The sequence below is a fragment of the Aulostomus chinensis genome, chromosome 2, assembly GCF_037954235.1.
Source record: "Aulostomus chinensis isolate RoL2024-O1b breed Wild chromosome 2, RoL_Achi_v1.0, whole genome shotgun sequence".
Classification (NCBI taxonomy): Eukaryota; Metazoa; Chordata; class Actinopteri; order Syngnathiformes; family Aulostomidae; genus Aulostomus; species Aulostomus chinensis.
In genome coordinates this window covers 32971440-32994576 of record NC_141321.1, presented here as the reverse complement: position 1 = coordinate 32994576, position 23137 = coordinate 32971440, and the positions used below count along the sequence as shown (strand labels likewise).

At 44.2% G+C, this 23137-nt stretch overlaps 1 protein-coding gene across 1 annotated transcript in view; it reads left to right on the top strand.

The window, feature by feature from the left end:
* Positions 1 to 23137, top strand: part of LOC147269765 (neural-cadherin) — a 280583-nt gene that overhangs the window by 128806 nt on the left and 128640 nt on the right. Inside the window, exons 9-16 of the mRNA XM_086190512.1 lie at positions 3898 to 4066; positions 4715 to 4885; positions 4968 to 5140; positions 7300 to 7467; positions 10667 to 10916; positions 14459 to 14586; positions 14715 to 14901; positions 17435 to 17578. Of these exons, the coding sequence (XP_086046638.1) occupies positions 3898 to 4066; positions 4715 to 4885; positions 4968 to 5140; positions 7300 to 7467; positions 10667 to 10916; positions 14459 to 14586; positions 14715 to 14901; positions 17435 to 17578 (1390 nt within the window). The remainder of the gene's footprint in view (positions 1 to 3897; positions 4067 to 4714; positions 4886 to 4967; positions 5141 to 7299; positions 7468 to 10666; positions 10917 to 14458; positions 14587 to 14714; positions 14902 to 17434; positions 17579 to 23137) is intronic.

Sequence of the window (23137 nt, the reverse complement as noted above, 5' to 3'; positions counted from 1 at the left end):
AACTTGATACTTGTAGGTACACACTCTTGACTTGTACATATACCTTCTTCTTTCTATTTATATATTTAATACTTTATATATATATTTCTATATATCTCCTTCTGTAAATATCTTTGTGTTTGAAATACCTACTGTATTTCTGTTCCCTTCTCTCTATTATGCTATCTCTGCTCTCCCGGGACCAGAGTTCAATTTTCGTACCACCAACATGGAAATGTGAGTGGTACGACAATAAAGATCCCTTGAATCCCTGATGTGTCACAGCGGCGCCAATGTTACATCAGAGGGTCACAACAGTTGATATGGAGTTCTGACCTGCAGACAATTAATTAAAAGGGTTTCACTTCCATTCTGTCTCATACATTGGATTGTTTTTTGTAAACAGTAGTTTTCCCAGCACGTCCGCTCTCCTGCGTTTTCTTACATTTGAGTGGTCTTTGGGGAGAGCGTGACCAATTTTACAGTGCTGACTTGCAGCTATTACTGCATGAAGTGGTTGGGAGGCAGAATCAGTTCTACGCAGCCTTTCTGACATGTTGTTTCTGGGCTATAAAGCGAGGAAGAATTGTTCTTGGATCTCTTGTTGAAATGTTGTCTGCTGCACTCCACCAGTTTCATCTTGTTTTGCAGTCTGATTTTTTTTGGGGGGGGGGGGGAGACCTGCAAGGCCAAGCTATTTGTTGAAGCCCTGAAGTTTGTGTTTCCAGATTTCACTCTCAGCTTCGTTCCTACTTGTTGGGTTTGTTGTTAGCACAAAACACTTTACAGGTCAGTGGTGAATTTAGGCTGTTCTTAGAGATGCTCCAACACTTCGAAAGCTCATCTAGGAATCTCTAGACCTTAAATAATGATTTATTTTTAGGTGGCCCCGTCATGTTAAGGCCTTGTTTTCCCTGGTAGCTCAGCAGACTGAAGCAAGTTTGAATGTTGTGGTAGTGTAGATAGGAAACACAAGTTTGAATGTTGATGAGTAAAACTGATGAATGCTCTGACAGGGAATCGATTATCACTCAGACTCAGTTGAGCGGAGTCGAAGAACATTGACTATGGGCTAATGCTAACTCTCTGAGCTCCTCTGCGTTCACACTCGCCAGCTAACAAGCTAACTGGTGCATTTTAATATTTAGCTAAAATCGTCATGACATTTCTGATTGAATTTGGCTTCAGAGTATATTGACTGGAAACTAACAGGCGGTTAAGTGGAATAAGTAATTCACTTGCAAATGACATTTATATTTTCTTGAAAGAATATTTTTGAGTGTAACTTAGCAATAGATACAATTGTTACTGCTTTATTTATTATTACATTTGAGAATATGAAAGTTGTCATTTGAAACGAGCTATTTAGAAGGGGAGTTGCACAGTTTCGCGAGGTGCTGTGTGTACGTTTCTCATCAGAGGCCGAGCGCCGCTGACAGTCTGGCCCTCACCTGCTTTTCACAGGGTTTTTCTGTCAGCCGGAGGATGGGACAAGCAAGAGCCCATCAAAGCGGCATCTTGAGATAAGGCGCTATTGAGATGCATTCATCAGAAAATATTATGTGGACCTTGATGAAAATAAATCAGGCCTACTACTTGTACCTGTCCAGACCTATGTGATGGTTCCAGTTGTGCGTTTGTCTGTAATAGAGGGGTTGGTTACGGTCGGCCCTGACGGAGCGCTCCAAGTGCAGTTCCAGTGATTATATGAATTGGATTGAACGTATTACTACACGGCTGGAACTGTCAGTCTCTCAGGAAAATTGGAAGGTGTTTTGTTTCAGTGGTGATTGTCAGGGTGGATAGGGAATACACACAAGCACTCACACACACACACACACACACACACACACAAGCTCACACGTTTTAGTTTCCTGCTATTCACCTCCAGAGATACAAAGACTTTCAGTGCCCCTGTTAAACCACATGCCATTTACAGTCGGTTGTCATGCTGTCTGGATGACTTTTATCTGCTGTGTTTAGTAGTCCTGGTGAGTTAGATGTTGTATTTGCTCCATGTGTGTGTTTGTGTGTGTGTGTGTGTGTGTGTGTGTGTGTGTGTGTGTCTGTGTCTGTGTCTGTGTCTGTCTGTCTATCTCAATGAGTGACTGTCTGCCTGGATTTGTTGTACAAACTTTTCAGCTTAAATTTGATTCCTGCCTACCCTGAGTACCTTGCATCGGCGGTGGTTTTGAGAGTTCACGCTGCCACGAGATCACGCAAGCAACCATCGGGTCGAGTTGTTTTTGTGTCCAGACCAAAGCAGTCCGGACCAGTCAGTGTCTCATCAGCTCCAATGGTGGAGTTGCATTTTGATGCAAACTCTCCTCTGTTGTCTCTCACCTGATCTTATCCTAAGATTCATTTACATTCATACTTTAAGGTATTAAATGAGATTGGTTGATTTGTCTTGCAGCCCGTAGTGTGTTTGTCATCTTTCAGCCTGGACAGCCCCTAAATCAAGCATCTGAAAATATGGCCGGCACGTTTTGTTCCTACAGCTGCATTTAAACCGGGTTATGTGTTCTGCTGCTTCAGTACTCTTCCAAGACTAAAGCTCCGGAACCCCTGCGGAACACACATGAACCAAGGATATCCAGGGATTCGCACAACTCACACAACTACAGACTCATCCGACCTTTCGTCACGTATGGTCAGGCCGGATGTAGTTTTGACCTCGTCATTTGAACCGCTGTAACGGTGAACTGTCTCTCATCTTTGTGATCCTGTGTCAGGTTCGTAGTTTCCAGGTGTTTGTAGTTCATGTCACATTCATGTCCAGTGCTTCATCCTCGCACCTGCAGCACATCACTCCACTGAATGGACAGGTGTGACTGGCATGTAAGAACTCATTCTTTCAAGGTTCTCCATTTGTTCAGGGGACAAATACGTGTGAACGTGCGTCGTGGCTGTTGAACCTTTTTATCTGTCTTTTATCCGTGTGTATCACTTCACTCAAAACCAGGACATTAAAAAAAACAACAACAAAAAACACTGCAGTTACCCTCAACAACGTATAAATACATCTAAGATTGTCTCCTGGAGAACCAGCAGCAGTCAAAGCCAGGAAATCGGGTCGATCTTGTTTTCCGTTCAATAGCAAGTGTAACCAACGTCTGCATTTCAGGATTTTGTGTGTCTCTCCTCGTGGAATGAATGACATTGATTGACACTCGAAGAACATTGTCCCAGTCTAAGAGACGTGCGCTGTACTTGTGACGCACGTGGAGGAAGTGATGCACTATGATTCCAATGATAACCCACATAATTGTGAGGCAGGAGGAGAAAGGAGTGAGATGTTAGCCGTGTTTCAGGTGTCGGCTCCTGACATCGAGACTGATCTGGAGGATTGGGTTTGACCTTTTCTTGACCCCATCGTCAGGAACACCTGTTTACTGATCATGGCTTTTAATCAGCAGCCTGATATTCTGCTCATGTGCCAGAGATGAAATTATCCTGCCAACAAAATAATGCTCACCATCAGTGATAGAAACATGTCTGTGGGCAAACTTTGACAGGGATGAGCTCTTTGCGTACACAGAACAAATCTCAAAGTGGCTGCAAAAATAAAAGTGTTATTTGTGTTGGATGTACTTTCTGATACACAGCTGAGGCCTGTCGATGAAGTGTTGGCCCCATTGCCGGTGGCAAGCACATGTTTTTGAGCAGCACAAAACACTCTGGGCACCAAAAGATCAACGGAATTCATGTGTTCCCAAATGCCAGAGAGGTGGTGAACGCATCACAAAGCAGCGATTTAACACTTTTGCCGAGTGTGTGCTAGAAAAGGCTCGGGGACCCCTGACCGCGGCTGCCAGCACCTGCCTAAAACACAAGGAGATAAATTCTATTTTCACTGTATTCCCACTACTTTGTGTCTTCTCTGTCTAACCCCTGCGCCTGCTGTCTCCTCGTCAGTGTCAGCAGTACCGAGAGAGCACGGCGGTTCTGGAGAACCAGCCGGCAGGGACCTTCGTTCTTCAGGTTCATGCTGTGGATGCTGATGAAGGCTCCAATGGAAGGGTCACATACGGTTTCATGCACAAGGATTCCACTGTGCCAGCATTCAGTATACACCCTGACACAGGTACATGAACACACACACACTTGCTTCTTTTTGCAGTGACACACACACGCCTGCGATCAGTGTCTGGTGCGACTCTGGCCATTTCAGTTTGTTCTGTGCAGTTGCAACTATTTGCGGGTTGTTAGAAATGCAGCAATGTGGAAGAATATAATACAACCTGGATAGTGAGCAGAGCCTCTTACTAATAATATTCTGCATTTGCAATTTTTACACAATACAGTTTTCAAAACTAATACCACTTGGCGAAGTAGTCCCCGTGAGCAGTAATGTTACCTACTCTGTATTACTTTTCTGTTAAAAGGTAACTGTGCCCTTTATTCTAATAGGATTAACATAATTTATGTAGTACATTACAGTACAGAACACAAATAAGTCAAGTAAGAATAAAGAAAAACAACAGCAGGAATGACAAACCAGTCCGAAACTGGTAATAAATCTGTCAAATGAAAACACATAACACAAAACAATATGATAAAAATATTCCTCTCTGGATTTGATGATGTGAAAAGGTCTCATTTCCAATCTTCCCTTCTGTCTTTAAAGTTTGATGTCATGGCAGAAAACAAAGATTGCATCTTTTCTTTTAGAGAATCCAAGCTGTGTTGGGTGTAATCTAACTAGTGAACCTCATTACCTCTGTGCCTGTAGGAGTAATTGTCACTGCTAGGAAGTTTGACCGTGAACGCCAGCGGGAGTATGCGGTGACCGTGACCGCCACCGACCAGGCAGCAGACCCACTGATTGGCATCTGTCAGCTCAACATCCTCATTCTGGACCAGAACGACAACAGTCCCAAGTTTGAGAACATCCGATATGAATGTAAGAACCTAATATAAGGAATGTAAAATAAAAGACAGCAAATCCCTGCAGGCAAAGCACATGACTTCCTCTCCTCCCGTAGACTTCCTCCGTGAGGATACCATGATCGGGACCAGTTTCCTGCGGGTGGCGGCTCACGACGATGACTTCGGCACAAACGCAGCCATCACGTACTCGATGTCCGGTGAACAGCCAGAGTACCTGAGGGTCAACCCCCTGACCGGCTGGGTGTACGTCAACCAGCCCATCTCTCAGGTACACAAAGGACAAACCCATGGCGCCAAACCGCTCAGCTGCAGCTTGTAGGGGAAATGGAAACAAGCTCTAGTGAGGACATGTACTCCGCTCAGGATTAAAAGTATGTTTAATTCAAGACTCGTTGATCAGCTTTCATCTGCCAGGAACCCTCAGAGCAGACTGAGATTCCTCAAGATTATGAGAAGAGAAGCTCCAGATCTGCCATCGTTTCCTGGCTGTACAGCGGTTACACGATGATCATTGTTTATTTTGCTCTTGGGAACGGGAATCTGCGAATATTCTCGTCCGGTAAAACCAAAAGAATATTGCTGCTGTTCAGCTGCCGCTCTTTATGTATATTTCAAGCAACTTTTAGGCAGGAATGGAGGTGTTTAACCTTTAATGTGAGGTTAATTTTGTTGACAAAGCCTAGAAGTTGCCTCGGCTGCTGTGGCCATGCACTGATCAGCCACAGCTCCAGGCAAGTGGCGGGGCAGGCCAGGTTAGCTGTCCCCACTCACAGGACCTCACAACATCATCATCCCAGTGGTAAACCTTCAGTCACCCACATACGGTGCTCTTGGTGATGGTACACGAGATCTACTGTAGTTCTCTCTTGATGAAACCAAACCTCAGTGGCTTCAACAGTGATGCCATAAAAAGTGTCAGAGCTTCAGACTGACTCCAGGCTCCTCGCTGTGTTGTATTTCTGGAGCAGTGCAACACGGTTCCTTGCTGATGCATACTTGAATGGGAGCTTTGGATTTTTATTACTTGTCCTAATTAGGTGTTCTAAAGGGCTAATCAAGCTTCTGCTGCCTCTGCAAACGGGACAAAAGCCCTTCTGAGGAAATATGCAATTTCTTAATTTCAGTCAAGAGCTGGAGAGGTGCTGGGAGTAATTTGCAGGTACAATTAAATGCTGCTTCTGTGAGAACACTAACGGAAATGTGAATCAGTTTGCATTTGGTTCCCGTCCTGCTGATAGCAGGGCTGAGTGGGTTGAGGCGGGGCAGGGCAGCGGTGAAGTCCAGTGGTCTGGAGCAGAGCTGAATATGTGGTAATGTCTCAGAGGCTGTGTAATGGAGCCTTTTCTTTCGGCATCGGGAGAAATAATGTGGCTGATATCGTTCTCACTTCACTGCCTCCAAACTCTTCGCTTCAATAGAAACAAGAAAAGCAATCTTTGAGGAAGCATGAAAGAGTGAGGGCGCAGGAGAGGATTTTTCCATGTAGCCTTAAATGAGTGCAGCAGTGAGAAAAACACCAGATAGCAACCTATCACCATCTCAAGTTCCTGTCTGGATCCTCTGCACCCTGCATGTGTGACTGCCACTTTTGTTCCTTAGAGGTTAACTCATACAAAAGCTTGTTTGCTAATGCAACTTCATCATACACAAGCAGGCAGCACATTATATACTGTATATGTATGTTTATATATATTTATATAGATTTATATATAAACATTTTTAACTGCACATTACTGAGGATACTTTATACTTAGTACAATTTTACTTTTTTTCCTCTTCTTTTTAAACACATTTTAATAAATTGGCCATGAACTGTAGCTGCTTAAAAAAGAGAGATTGCTGCCAAAGGAAATTTCATTGTATTCCTGTACAATGACAACAAAGCTTCTTCTTCTTCTTCTTCTTCTTCTTCTTCTTCTTCAGTTATTTTAGACTTTGCCAATATGACGGTTTCTTGTCTTAATTGCTGAGGGCAAACATTGAATTGGAAACCTGTGTAACTGTAATAAGTCTTGAAAATTGATCTCTGGTCATGAGAAAATCCGGCTGCGCTACATGGCTACGAGGTGCATGGAATGAGAGAGCAACTGTGAGAAAAGTTGTTTTCTGTTGTCTCCAGCTAGTGAAACCGTGATCATTTCCCCTGATTGCAGTTGCTAAAGTGAATTGCTCTCATCAGTTATAAGACACGCTGGCGCCGTTCCATCAATACGGGATCTTTAAGTATGTTTTTTTCAACCGTTTAGCCTGAAGTTGATTTGTTGCTGCACAGGCATGTGGAGAATGGATTGCCTGCTGAAATCTGTGTGATCAAGATTCATAATGTTCATCAGTCTCTGAGGAAGCAATAATTGTCAGTGTCTCTCACATTCGAACCGGCAACATGAAAACACACATCAAGTCATCTTCTCTTCTTTTTTGCCTCAGAGGACCTACATCACCAGGGAGATTGTTGCTACAGACGGGGGAAACCGCAGCAGCTCAGTCGAACTTGCAGTCACCATCACCAACGTGAAGAATCAGCCTCCGCAGTGGGAAAAGGACAGCTATGACGTGGTCATACCCGAAAACACCGTCCGGGACACGCCCATCGTGGTACGTCAGACTGCAGGACATGGAACAGTATTCTGAGCCTGCACAAGCCTCCTGAGTAAAGTGAAGAAACACAGCGGCTCTGCCACGTGTTCTGCTGTTCCCTATGTTACAGAACCTTCGCGTTCTCCCGGTTCTGACTGTTGGCTGCATGTTCGCTTTCCCAGAACCCAACATTAAGTGACAGTTTTACACTCCAAGGGTGAAAAAGGTATTGATGTCATGCAGCCTAGCTGAACACCACTAGACCTCAGGGCAGGGCGATATCTTGACATTTATATCAGTACAGAGGTGAGGTGTGGTGGCATTGCTGTTTTTTCCTTGTTTAAATTGTGTCGTGAAACCATGAAATTACTCCTTTTCAAAACGCTGTCTCAAGAAACAATGTGATGAAGACGAGGAGACGTGGTGGAATTTATTGGTGTATAAAAAGAGCCTGAGAATGTTGCGGTACGAGTGTTTGTCCATGCTGAAGAGCGTTAGCCTCCTCTTGAAGGCAGAAATTATGGCCAAGCTGTTTGAGCGGTCGAAATGGGGAGTGTATAAATACATACGTTCTAGGAAACATTCAGTACTCAGACTCAAAAAGTATCTTCACAGGTGTGTATGCATATGCTCATGTATCACACACACATACTTGTTGCCTGGAAAACTTCGTTCTGCACGGTGATTCAATTGTGAATTCTCCGAACACTCAGCAGGATAATTATTGGGTTTGTTGGTCTGTCCTCCGTTCAGCGGGATGAGCCTTCAGCTCCTGGACCGATTTGAATGACATCCTGCAGAAAGATGCATCAGAGCTTCATCTTGGTAGACGTGAACCAAAGAGTAGATGCAGGAATTTCTTTTCAATTTCTTTTGCAAGAGAGGCCTTTTTTTGACATTTTCACTAGTATGTCAATTTTACGCGGATAAAAAAGAACAAAAACAACTTCAGGCATATTTCTAATACTTTTGGGAATAATTCCAGACTTTTGTGGCGTGTCATACAGACATTTTTCTGCCTTTGGCAGCGGCAGCCATTGTGAAGGCCTCTTTTGGGGTTGTTCATACTGTACTTTTGTCCCATTCTGCTCCAGGTGGTATCCCAGCAACCCTGAGAGGGAATTCCTTCTCATTTGATGCAAATATGACAGAATTCTGTTCTAGTTTGTGTTCCTCTGGATTTGCTGTGGGGATTAAAGGGCACTGTGGCTGCAGGAAGCACATTTTTTCTGCTATAACATTTAATGTCCTGAAAGGTCAAACATCACTATGACATCATCAGCCGTTACTCAGTCTCACCTCAATCAAGCCTTGAGAGAATAATTGGCTCCATTTTTGCCAGAACAGTCCCTAAAACCTTCATGGCCCATTTATCTGAAGTTTACTCCACATTTCAAGTTTGGTGGGAATCTGGACAGACACGGACGTAAACTGCAGTTGTCTCTCACTCGGTCCCTCTCTCTTTGTCTCTGTCCCATTCCTGCTCTCTTCCGCCCCACCTGGTCGGGGCTGATGGCCACCTAGCGAGAGTTCTACGTAAATATTGGTTTTGCGTGTCTTGCGCTATGATGGAGAGATACTGGACTACCATCAGCAAAACACATCGATCGGTAGTTCGTCTCCCAAAAGCCTCCTAGAAACACGGAGAGAACTGTTTTCATTCAAAGTGTTGATAAGTCCAAGTAGTTGAAGTTAACGTAGTTAGAACGTGCCTGAGCGACACGTAATGCAGCAGACTTATCAATGAAGGAAGAACCCGTCAACTGGGGTCCTAAGCGGTGATCCGCGCCCCTTGAACGTGTCGTTCAGAACCTCCCCTGATCACCGCGGTAAAGCTGCCGTCGTCATCCGTTGGCGTTGCCGTCAAATGCCATTAACAGATTCTCTGTCTAAAAATCTCTTGACAGCAATTAAGCCCATTAAGGTTTCTGATGAATATTTGAAACCAAAGGCTGGAAATGAAAAGACAGAGGAGAGCACTTCACATGTGTGCTTCATTTTTTTTTTTTTTTTTTTTTTGGTACGAGAGGTCTGATAGAGGCAGGCAGACATTTCGGTCCCGACAGCGCCGTGTACTAATTGTAGGTCCGTGTTGATTCGACTGTTCTGCAGAGTTGCGATGACTCTCAGTGGCTTCTAAGAGCTCTGCCATGGAAATGTGACGTTTTTATGGCTTAAATAATCACATACAGTCGTCGGGCATGTTTGCAGACTGTGCGGGCCTGATAGCGTGTCTCATTACTGTAGCTGCTTTGCTCTGCAGGTTGAACTGCTACAGCGAGGTCACCCTATATAGGCTTGGCTGCATCTCGTCTGCGATGACATTTTTGATTTTAATTGGAAGAGTGTATGTATCGTCTTTGAGTAGTCGCTCCTTAATTAGTGTTGGTAGAGCAGAAAATAAAAAGCACTGTTTCCTTTGATCCCACCGGATTCAGCTGCAGTCGAGTCGAACAGTTTGAGATTTACTACGTTAATAATTTACTCTTCATTATAATGGCCTCTAAAACATTTGGGCTGATTGTTTTTCTAATCAAAGCTCACGCTTCCATTGAAACGCTACGGCAGCTGTTCCAGTCCCAGGACATGACGGCTGTCTGGATTCATGATCAAATACAAGAGAAGATGTCTGTTTTATTTATTTATTTACTCTCCTGGTCACCTTACTCTGACAAAAAAATCATGACTGTCCTTGTTCTAGAAACAAGAAAACAACATCTGCGTCGCTTCTCTCAACCTGGACAGGCCTTAAAATTCCTTTCATACTCAACTCTTTCCCCATAAAGAAGGGAAATACTGTGAAATGATTAATTTAAACCAGTATGACAGTTAAGATTTATCAAATGACCAGTGAGCTACGGGAGACTTACTCGTCTGACGGAGCAACAAACCCTAAATCTGTCACTGTCCTCTTCAGGCGGATGTTGAAATTTAACTTTTCTACCGTCGTCTCTCTTCAGCAGCCAACGTGTGGTTTCAGGTCTGGGCCAGTCAAGGGGGGTTTATCGGTAATCGGGAGAACTGAAGGGTTGTGGTTGTTGCTGTGTTTATCAAATGTACCAAATCTGATGTGTTACTTTGTAGCTAAGATATCTGCTGCTGGTCTGCAAACCCTGACAGTCCTGAAATTACCAGCTAAACTCCAGCATGAAAAGACTTGTGGAGCTTTGCGCTCTGGTGTAAGAGAGTTCCCCAGCGTTGCCTTCTCTTTCCACAGACCATCAAGGCCACCTCTCCCCTTGGGGATCCGAGGGTAACGTACAACCTGGAGGACGGTATGGTTCCAGAGACCAACATGCCTGTCCGCTTCTACCTGACCCCCAACCGAGAGGACGGCTCGGCCTCCATCCTGGTAGCGGAGCCTCTGGACTACGAGACCACCAGGAACTTCATGCTGAGGGTCCGAGCCCAGAACGTCGCAGCAGTCCCGCTGGCAGCATTTACCACCGTCTTCGTCAATGTCACCGGTGAGTGTTGCTTTACTGGTTTGAATCACTGGTTTGTTTCGCCATAGCAGGAGTGTTATTTTGGATTGCATTTTCATCATTCACAATAATCATCATCTCCCAAAGCAGCCGTGTTCCTGCTAACGATAATTACAATTTTGATGGGTGCGATACAAGTTACTGGAAGAATAAAACAGAATTAAATGACTTGTTGGGACATAAATGTCTAAAAAAGGAAGTTATTTCCATTCAAGAGCAGCATCAAGCACTTTGCTCAGGCTGCAAGCTAAAGACTCATTTTGACAGTTGTATAAATGTCATTTCGTTCTTTACTCTTGTCCTCAATATTCTACGTCGAGGCTGTTAAAGATCTTGCTTCATAGCTCATAAACACAGACAGAAAGAGACCGATGACGAACGAGACCAGAGGGCTCGATGGTGGGATGTTGCTGTCTAAGTCTAGTTGCATTTTCAAGTTCCAAAACTATATAAATTCAAATTACATGAATATGCTTCTCACTGGGGCTGTCAAAACTGGAACAAATTACTATTTCTTCTTCTTCTTCTAAGAAAAAGACATACACAAAAAATGTAGGTTTGGTGTTTTTTTTAAATATTTCAGTATGAAAGTATGTACAGTATTAATATATGAATATATGTTTCGACCATGAGAGGACAAAACAATACAAGGCCTACATATTCTTTGAACATAAAAACCCATTTTTGCATACTGGCACAGTCCATTACAGTAAAATACAGATAAAACTTCATCTTTGCTTTGTGTTCAGAGTGAAAATGTGCTGCCTCAACATCAAATAAAAAATTCCTGCGGTGCCTGAGCCATTGGACTGATACTGGCGATACGTGAATACTGGCGATACGTGAATACTGGCGATACGTGAATACTGGCGATACGTGAATACTGGCGATACGTGAATATAACGGACATTTTCCAAGACCAAGTTATTTCCAAATGAAGCAAAAGTATTTACAAAAGGGGCTTTTCAGTTGACTCGGTGTGGAGATCGGTCTCTCTGGGTCTGAGGCAGACAAGCCTGGTAACTTCAACTGCGTGTGTTGCAGCCATATTCACCGCTCCCTCCACCTCTGCGTACAGTTTTTCTCCTCCTTTTATTGATGTCATGTGTCCATGGATGCTAGCTGGCATCAGTCACTCAACCGTCGGTCAGTCTGCCACCTGCGTTCAGCACCTATTTGCTCGTTCTGTGTGCTTCACTCAGAGCTTTGCGCCTGGTTACTTGGCGTGAGTCTCCATCGCCACTGCTGGCAATGTTTGCTCTCTCTTGACCTTGCTGCTCAGAATAACTCTGCCCACCCAACATGCCCCCGACTCTCCTGCGTTTAATCTCCTTGCAACGTTCATGCACGCGCACATGTATGCATGCATGCGAGCATTACCCCATCCCATCAACTTAATCCAGTGAGAAATACTGTAATTAATTCATACAGACCCTTTCCCTTTCCCTGCCTCCCTGCCCTCTGCTCACCAGCCCACTTATCACCTGCCCCTCCTCTGCCTTATCTGTCTCAATAAGAAGCTCTTTGACTTTTCCAGGGGCGGGGAGGCTGAGGGAGGGAGGTCTGTAATGGATTTAAGGCCCCATGTTTAATTCATATATTAAGACATTTGTATAGAAGAAGAGTGGAGGAGGGAAGTGTGCATGGAGCAGCAGCGGAATGTGTGTCTCTGCGATGATTTTGGCCTGAAATCAGATGGGGTAAAATGTGGCTTTTGCTATTCAGGCAAAATGTGTCTGGCTCCCTCCTTGAGCTCACTGTAGTGTTCTCCTGTAAGAAAATATGCATGCTGTGTCCACTAGATAATGTTTTGACCCTCATCTTGACACCAACAAGAGTTGCAGGAATGCAGGTTGGCTTACCCCGTGTAAATATCGTTGTGTAATAGCTGCTGCATTTGCATAATTGTAGCTGTTGGCAATTTGGCAGCGAGTGATGGTTTAACTGAGTAGCTGATGTTCCAAACACTTAACGGTGCAATGAAACAAGCGAGCGCTTGAATTCCTTGGTCACTTCTTACTGCATACCACAACGCGGCACCAGAGAGCGTACCTGCTTTTGGCATCTGTTAGTTTCAGACCCTGGTTAAGATGATTATCCAAAAGTAGTTCTTGCCAAGCAGTCTGACTGAAAAAAAAAAGCCTCATCACAGTGAATATTACTACGCCATTGGTTGGCATTCTATGAGAATGCGGTTCAAGTTCCACACGCACAAACCCACACACACTGAAATATCGTAACCATTTTCCACCGTATTGATCCCCAGAGAGACTCAACCATTTTCTCTTGAGTGGAGTTTACATCTCAGTTGTCACCTTGACATGAAATTATGCGTATGAGACACAGCATCAGCTGAACTTGTGACAAAAATAGGAACTGCTTTTATTGACCTTGGGGGCATTGTGTTTCTCCCCGTCCTGCTGTCACAGAAACTGAACTTTTCAACACACATACAGCAGCTCACATGTTGTACAAACACACCTAACAATGGTGACACATTTCACTTCTTTCACAGCCAACATATGACAGGACCTCCAAAATGCTGCACAATGCTCCCGGCCAACGCAACGCACAAAGGCGACATGTTTAACCAAAAATGGCCACATATTGCAAAATCCATGTTACATGAATGGCAACATTCCACAACTCCGGTACATAATGCCTAAGTGACGGTGGTTGCACGTCTATCAAGTTCAGGAAATCTCACGCTCTCTTGAAAACAGGGTCGTTATTCGGGGTCTGCTTATTTGCTGAAGTGACACATTAAACCTCTGTTCGCACATAGTTGATATTACGTCGGGACCTCATTTAGTAAAGACACTATCCACCACTGACTTTTTACAAATGACTGATATTATCCCCCAGATAATCACAGCAATTTCACCAATGCAATAACCAAATCAGCCGACGTAAATCCGGAGTGGGAAAGAGGAAGGTTTGGTCCAATTAAAAAGCCCAGAACTGATACACCAGTTAAACCAGAAAGTCCTTTGCTCTGTAATTGCAACTTTGCAAATTATGGAGATGGCAGATTGGCACAAGGTAAAGACCGCAAACATCCCACATCATTATTTCAAATTACCAGCGGCGCCCAGATAACAGGCAAATATGGCTGGACGTACACTACGAACACCTCGTTTCTTACAATATCGTTGTGACCCTAACCCTAAATCCCAGCGTCTCATGTAGAAATGCTCCCATAACACCCCAAACACACTGATGAAGAACTCATGAGCATTAGTGCGAATGCTTATCACGTCCTCTCCTATCACACAGGGTACAAATGCAGGTGATAACACAGTCACATCACTTACAGGAAACTGACTTGTCTCCCTGGCAACCAGCAAATTAAAGGAAAAAATTGTTCTTGCTAATATTTTACATTTTTTACAGAAAGACAGGGAGATTGCATCTTGCCCATCAATCATCTTTGACATTTCTCTTTCAAATCCACAAGACATGTAGTACAAAAATACCTCTTGGTGCACTTCAGACACTCTAATCTTATCCTTTCTCTTTTGTAGATGTAAATGACAACGTCCCATTTTTCACGTCCTCCATCTATGAGGCGTCGGTCACCGAGGGGGCAGAATCAGGAACTTTGGTTTTCCAGGTGTCGGCCACTGATCTAGACTTGGGTCTCAATGGAAAGGTGAAAACACTCACACAAATGTGCTGTTTGAATGATTAGAAATATGTGAAGTTCTATCTGTGTTATATAATCCAGTGTTTTCTTCCTTGGTGAGTAATTTAGTCCTTTGTCTGGTCCAACAACCTCAGATCTCCTACTCCCTGCTTGAGGATCGCAGCGGGGACCACCAGTACTTCCGTATTGACCCCGAGTTGGGATTCATCTACACACAGACTGTGTTTGACCGGGAGACCAAAAGCTCCTACCTGTTGGAGGTCCAGTCAGTGGACGGCCGGGAGTCAGCGCGGCCTGGCAAACATGGACAGCCCAACTCTGGTGAGGAAGTGTTACGCAGAGCAGCCTGCAGCCCTCATCAGCTCTGACTTACGACTGCTGTGGGTTGTCAACTTCAGCTGCTGTGTTTTGCTCTCGACAAGCCGATGCAGCACTTACAGCACACATAAAGTCAAATTCAACTTGCCTGTCTGTACTACCAGGTGAAAAGGAAAAAGTTCTGGATGAACGTCATGTGAGCACATGGCTACGCCAGGTAGCTAACTGGCTCAAAGATATGTTTGCATTGCCAGGTGAAAAGCAAAATGTTCTGGGTGAACTCAGCAAGTTAGCTAACAATACAAATGAGTTAAACTTTTATTAGTACCTTTTGAATTTGTCCCTGGTTAAACAAAGCAGCTTAAAGCTAGACGGCCAATCTATGCTAACTGATCATCTGGTAGTAGCGGCCATGTTCTGTGCTGGAGACTGGAGAATGGCAACAAAAAGTTCACTTGCTCTCATCCTCATTCATGCGGCAACCTTTGAACTCTGTTTTTGCGAGGAAAATGCCCCGAACAGTTGAAAGAACAACTGTCAGTGTGGCCAGCAGTTTATTTGTTTTCAGATCGTAAACGATACTGTTATTGAATCATAAGCTTTGATTTTAGAATGCTAAAAGATTCACGTAGTTGCTGGAATGGTAATGATTCTGTTGCGAATTCAGTTCAAATTTAGTTTACACGGTGAAGGCGGTTGCTGCGACACCGATGGAAAATGAGGATGAGCACAAAAGAGGACGGACAGATGCTCTATAGCTTTCATTTAAGGCTCTTCAAGCATCCCTCCACTCCTCTTATTTGATGCCAGATGAAATACATACATGCTTCAATGGTAGACTAGAGAGACATGGAGAAATGAGCAGCTGCTGAGACAGATGGGTGTTTGGAGACAGGCGCTTGAGAAACGGTAGGACAGACAAGAATGTATTTTTGATAAATAGGATCATAGATTATTAACAGATCTGCTCAGTTTGACATGTGTGGAAACGTAAACAGAGGTGAAATATTAAGTAGAGCAGAGACTGCAATGGAGCTGCGGGAGTGATTTTGTTTTAATCTTTTTGTGTGTGTGTGTGTGTGTGTCATGAATGTTGAAGAAGGTGCAATGAAGAAGGATGGGTGGCAGATTAACTGTCAGGGTGCGCTATAATGATTTCCACAGAGACTTTCAGCGTCATGTGACAAGGTTCAGTGATTGATTAGATCAAACAAATCGCACGACAGTTTGTGTGAACCAACCTTTTTCATCCCGCCACTGGTGATGTTGTTGCGACCTTGACTTTTGACCACCAAAATCTTCTCGCCTCATCCATGTAGGTAGCGCTTTAATAAGAGTGGGACAGGTGAACCCAATCCGAAAAATAAAATCAAATATTTCAAACTGAGGAACATTTTCATGACACCCACCCATCAGCCAGTCTTAGCAACACAGAGCTAATACTCATCCGTTAGCTAGTGTGCAACAGCAAGCTACATCAGGGTGTCTTCAGGTTTCAGCCTTGGGTTTGATGATCTGTTAGCTGCGCCTTTCAGTCCAAGTCGCCCGTGCCCAGGACTTAGTCATTTTGAATGGCTGCTGCTGGACTAAAATCCTTTGTTGTGTGCCTTGACAGATGTTGTGCACTGTGACATCATTGTTTAGCTGGGCTGTGGCGAGTGGCGGTTGAATAATTGTTTGAGGATAAGCATCCAACATTTGGTGCACAAAAAAAATAGCTGCGAATGAGCGAGCATTCCAGAATCTGCTGCAACTTTTTTGTGTAAAAAAAAAAATGGTCGACACCGCAAAAGAACAGAAATTTTTTTTAAAAAAAGGAAAGCTCTGAAGGGAGGAAGACATCATTTTAATATTCATAAATTAACTTTACATACCCACACACACGCCAAGCACTGAGGCGATTGCAGACTGGAAACTTGGCTGTTGTAAAGCAGACACAAAAACAACCTCCATAGCGGCAGCTTCTCCCACCACTTACAAGCTGGTTTGGGAGTGTTTCCACATACGTGACTCCAGAGGTGTGAAAGCACTAGAAGCTGAGAGGGACGGTGAGAGGGGAGCTGCTGCCTGTACACCTCGTCTTCCTCCTCCATTTCCCTCCACGTTCTGCAAAGCTCTGGCATCTGTGACTTGTTTTCTAATAGCTGTAAGCACCACATTAGTTAGCTATTTGTGCCGTGAACTGTGAGCCATCTCCTCCACCCCGGCTTAAATAATTTAACTAATTTGCTAAACTACCAAACAATTCACCAATTTCCCTCCCCTGGGTGCTTTATACTCTGCTTCTGCCTGAATTTTTTATTCTCGTGGATCTTATCTCTTATTTTTGTCAATAGAGAAGAGGGAAGGAAAACATTATTTTTGTTTCTGTTTGTTTTCAGGAATATAAGTGTGTGTGTGTGTGTGTGTGCGCGCGCAAGTTGTGTGCGGCTGTGAATGAAAGCAAAGATAGACATGTTCATGTGTGAGGAGACAGAATAAGAGCAATGTTCTTATAATAGCTTGTCTCTCTGTCTGTTGTATTTTTGATTTTCAGACACGGCCTACGTTCGGGTTTTTATCAGCGACGTGAACGATAACAAGCCGGCGTTTTCACAGGCGGCCTATGAAGTTGATGTCGACGAAGATGCTGACGTTGGCTTCGCCATGCTCACTGTCAGCGCCAATGACGGGGACGAAGGTGCGTAGCACGGATCAGAAAGATTATGTAAATGGTCTGTTGTCTTTGCGGGGATGGGATGATGAGAATACTTAAACCTATTTGCTCAAGCACGACGGAAGTGCTTCTCTTTTGCCAAACTTTCACTTGATTGCTTTTGTCTGACCCCTTTTTACTTGGAGGGGAAAAAAGTGCACTACAAAATGTCATGAATCCATAAAAAACACATCAGTATTCGAGTGTGAATCAGCCACTAGAGAAGAAACCCTGTAATACATTTTCATGGAAGGCACAGAAAACGGCTCTCAACTGTTGAAATGTGCAAAATGTGTGCAATTTTACAAGTTAAGGCTTCAGAACTTTTTTTCCCTCCTCTTTCATGTAAAATATTTCTTTATGCAGCCTCAGTCTAGACATCTTTGTGGTTGTTCTGACGTGTTCTCTCAGCTCCTTGTGTGTGGCAAAGTGACAACTTTGTGTCTCCATAAACGGATACACATTTTATAAAGATTCGGGTGACAGAAGTGTTGCCACCTGACCTCAGAGCAGTGAGTGTACGGTCTGGTTAAACAAATGTAGGCGCTAAAAACGTTGGTAACGAAGACAGTGAGTGGTTCTGTTCACGTGTTGAAACCCAGCGTTGACCGGATCTGCATGATATTTGAGCACTACAGTGAAACTAGTCAAAAGGAGCGCTCTACCAGAGCCACCATGCACCACAGAAAGCACATACAAGAAAAGATGCAATAAATAGAAATAAACAATAAGCAATGTGAGAACAGTAAAAATATAGAAAAAAGATTAAAAGATGTGCAAGATGCAAGTGGAAAAAAAACAGTGAGAGGTGCAAAAGGAGATTTTACAGTGCAGAGAACAAATGACGTTGCGGTACAACACAGTTTCCTTTTTTTAATTACTTTGCAAAGTTCAGGGTTTGTCTTTGCTTCAGGTTTCATGAAGTAACACCAGCTTTTTGAGAAATTTGCTTGGAGTCCATCACTCTTAAGGCCAGACAAGCAGACAGACCCTCCATCCCCTGTGCTGCAGACCCCCATCAGGCTGCTGACTGCTAGTTAGCATAGCTGCAATGAGCGCTAGCAGTGGGACGGTAGAGAAAGAATATACTTTTCTCCCAAAGACTCTTTGCCTGCATCAGGAGGAAGAGAGCTGTGTTTACCATTCTCTGTGGATGAAGCGCTAAAGAGTTACGAGATGTTACTTTAGCACATGAAACGATTTACTCATAGTGCTTTACAATATTGCCTCATTTACCTGTTCTCTCTCTCTCACACACACACACACACACACACATGCACGCACACACACACACACACACAATAATGGCAAAGGCCATCATGCAGGTTGCCAACAGACTCATCACCAGCCATTTGGGGCTTGGTGTCTTTCTCAAGGACACTTAGACGCAGATGCCGGGCGGTCACGGAGTCATGCCACCCCAACCAGCGTGAGACACAACCTTCGCTCTGTTAGAGCCGTGAGAAGGAAGAGAAGGGTCTCCGTCTGCTTGTGCGGCTCTAAAATATCAACAAGTGCCTGCACCCAAAAGTTGGCATGTTCCTGTCAGTAGCTGAGGGAATTCTTTCTGAAACAGTTGTCTTCTATCAAAACCACGCAGGAGAAAGACGAACAACCCTTTGCCAAAGTAAAGAATTCTCCCTCCTTGAAAGAAATTCGGTCATGCAGAACATTTGAGTTACTGAAGAGATACCATCAAATTATTGTCATGACTCAAATATCATGTGTAGAGAAATATTGATGTATGGAGTGTTACCCAGCGGAGTTTAGTTCAGACCCATTATGAATCTCACATATCCACGAGGAGGGCTTGAGCTCCCTAAAGGTGTGATCCTCACCCCCCCCCCGGCACATAATTAAAATAAAAATGTGATATACCTTAGGATCCATACATTGCATTCTACTTGACAATTTGAACTCGATCCTGAGTTAGTTACATAAGCCCAACTGCTTGACCTTTCCAGAGCAACTGTCTTTGATAAAGTACTAATTAAGAGACATCGTTAGAATCTGAGAGCTTCCCGTGATCCTTGTGGTTTTAGGTCCGCAGCTCAACACGCCGAGACATTCAGCTTGAATGGCCACAGGCAAATGTCAGATTGTGATATAAAAGACAGGCCCATTATTACTCAGAGGAATGAAAAAACCCTCTCATACAATATCCTGGAGCTCTGTGGCTCACGCTGTCAAAAGGCATCTAACTGCTGGATGAGGAATTCAAAAGGTCTGCCTGTCAGAGATCAATAAAATCAAATAGATCCCATTGTAGGGGACACTGCTGCAGAGGAGACACAGAGGAAGATCCAGAGTGGGCTGCTGCACAAGGGAGACGACGAAATAGTAAATAGATTCAAAGAACAAAGCATGTTGGAGATTATTTCGGTTCATTGTGAAGCCTGGCACTTCACGAAGACACAATCAGGGTAGCACAACTGGAACAAACACCACTCTAACGTGACCTGTAGAGGTCAGAGGTCAGTGGCTCAAGGATTTAGGGCTTCCTAATGCTGGAATACACAAACAACATTGTAGAGTGTTTGCTCTCACATTTGATACGGACATAAACTCAGTATCCTCTTATATAACGTCTCTTGTTTACCCAAGTAGAGTTTTAATAGAGACTTTTACCAGAGGGGTATTTTATCTGGGAATTTTTACTTTTAAATAAGTAAAAGAAATGTACTTCTATTACCGCTGGCTAAGACATACCTACCTAACCACCACCACCATGTCCCTGGTTAATATTGCCACTCTACCAGCATTTGTTAGCAATATTTACTCTCCTTTGGTATCCAGCAAGTCCCCTTCATCATATACTCAGCCCTTGAACTGCTTCACTTCTTCTGTCTCTACCAGCTTGTCACTAACTTTGTCGCAAGTAGGTACGTTGTAAATACAAGTGGTGAGAGGAACCTATGTTCATGTAAGTGAGAGGCGGAGGAATATATCTGTACACAGAGGTGGAGGTAGCGGTGGATGGATTGATAGCAAGGCCCCTGCAGCAGAGGAGCATCGTACTTTACTGAGTGGAGGAAGTTGTTTTGACAGCCTGCTTTGATGTTTGCGTGCTGAACCGTCAGCTGCAGTAAATACGCACCTCTCCCAGTGAGCGCCGACTTCCTGTTCCCATCAGCAGTGCTCATTTGAGCGCGAACCAGACCCTGCTACACGAGTTGTATCAGACGGTGTGAACCAACGGTGAGGAGGAACCTGTTGTTCTACCGAGTTTTTGAGTGTCAAATAGATTAAAACTGTAAGTGAAAGAGATTAGTTGAGCCTAGTTAAGCCAGACCGGGACACGTGTCGTCGTATTACTCAACTCACTCACTGCCGCTCAACACTGAGTCAACAAAGGGGAAGCAGTTTTGTTTTGCGGTCTATTCAGTTCCGACCAACGCAGGGGCCAGTCGGTACGTCTGCGTTCCCTCCGTACACAATTCCTCTTTTATTCAAATAGAAATGATCTTGCTGCCCCAGTAAATAAAGATACAAATACTGGGTCCTCTGCACATTCCCATTTGTATGGCCTTCTTGTCGTTGACTGCTTTTTAAACAAGTTATTACAGACGAGATGGAACTGCTACCCACAGCTCACATCATCTATGACCTTTGAACTTGTGTCCTGCGAGCGCTAGATTTCTCTCAGACACTGTCGTGCACATTTTCTTGGTTTCCAAAACCCCCCCCCCCCCAAAAAAAAAGTATTAAAAAGCAAAGCAGACCCCAAATTTAGAAGAGAAGTACAGTTCAAGTGATGATTCAGCAGCAGATGACAAAAAAAAAATTCTGCATATGCATCAGATTTAATTTCATCGTGAGGCCTAAACTGGAGCTCAGACTTCAAAGCAAGAGGGATAACGTATTTGTATCTGAATGATGAAACAAAATGTTTTTATTCATAAACTCGGCCTCATTATTGCTCATTGCTCACTGGCTTCCCACCTATGAATGTTTACACTCGCGTTGGAAGGAGGAAAGCTGGAAGCACCGCTGGGACTTAAGAGCCACTGTGGTGGTGGACGAGGAGGCGCCAATCCAGGGTAGCCACAGGCCCTGAAACACTGAATTAAACATTCACAAAACAAGGCTGTAAAAGTCTTGCGTTTCTTTTACAGAAGTCTATTCTTTCTTGCCCTTGCCCGGGATTGAGTAAATGCTGTGATGCTGTAATTAACTGTCAGCTTAATAAGATATTTTGCATGTGTGTAACAATGTTCTCAGCTCCAGCTTGAGAGTTCTGAGAGGTCTCGCTCTGGCTCTGATCACGGTTGGAAGCATCAGTCAGATGAGATTCTTCCCGTCACTCCATCTGAGGTGGTCACAGGATCGTTTGTGTTTTCTGCCCCTGGAGGTGGAGAATCTGGGAGTATTCTGTCTGCCGCTGTTGCTGTACTGTTACTTTGTGGGTCAGATTCAGGGAGATCTTTACCTTTGGCGAGCTCTGATGGTGTTTATCTTTCTATCAGTCAGGCTGAGGTGTTGGCTGCAGCTTCAAATCCATACGCCTCCTTCTTAACATCGCCTGTACTGACAACACATAATAAAGACACTTCACTTCCTCCGATGATACTTTAAAAACAGAATGTTTATACCACAGGACACTGCGCCCTGCCTGCCTGCTCACCACACGCCACCATACATCCACTCGCTGAGGTGCATGTTGAAGATTATCTCTTGTCTTGGCCGGGAAATGCTGAACATCCTAAGATGGAGGGAGGAGCAGTTGTGAAGATGAATAGAAGGAAGGTTGGAGGGAGACAGGGGGAGGTATAACTATTATCTAACATTTATCACAGAGGAGTGCAGAGGCCTGCTGAGCACCACACACATTGCAGTGATAAATAACCCTCCATGGCTATACACACACTCACTCACACACACACGCACACACACGCACACACACTCCAGATCAAGAGAAGATGCTTATTTGTTTACTTAGGTGTGTGAGAGTACGATGCCTGCTGGAGTCCAGAAAAAGATTTTTACCACCAACTGAGAAGGAAGCGTCAACCTGCCTCAGCCCTTCATTTGTGAGGGCTGTGTAGCTGCTTAATAAGAGGGGGAGGAGGCGGAGACCGAGGACAATATGATGCCTGTGTATGAGTTTCCTGCTCATTATAGCTATCAAGTATACAAACCTCCAGATAGAAGGATGATTGAGGATGTAGTGGGCCATGCCCAAGGGGGGGAAATCTTCATTCATACATTTGTGTGGACCGAGTGGGTAAAAAGCTCTGAGGAGCAGGTGTATAGAGACAGAACAGCTGATTCTCCCTCTCCTAGCTGGAAGCCTCAAAGTGAACAGACACAGCTGATGAAAGGCCTCATGCAGCTTTATGTAAGACCATCGAGGAGCTCGTTAATCTATCGGGTCTCGTCGGCTTCTATCAGCACAGTTGATGACTTTCTTAATCTTTTATTTTTTACCTCTTTCCTTCTCAGTTATTGCACTTCCCCCCATGCTTCCTCCATCACGTGTCGAGTCTGCGGACACATCTTTTCACCTCATAGGAATGGAGACGTACTGTAGCGTGTGGGCACCTT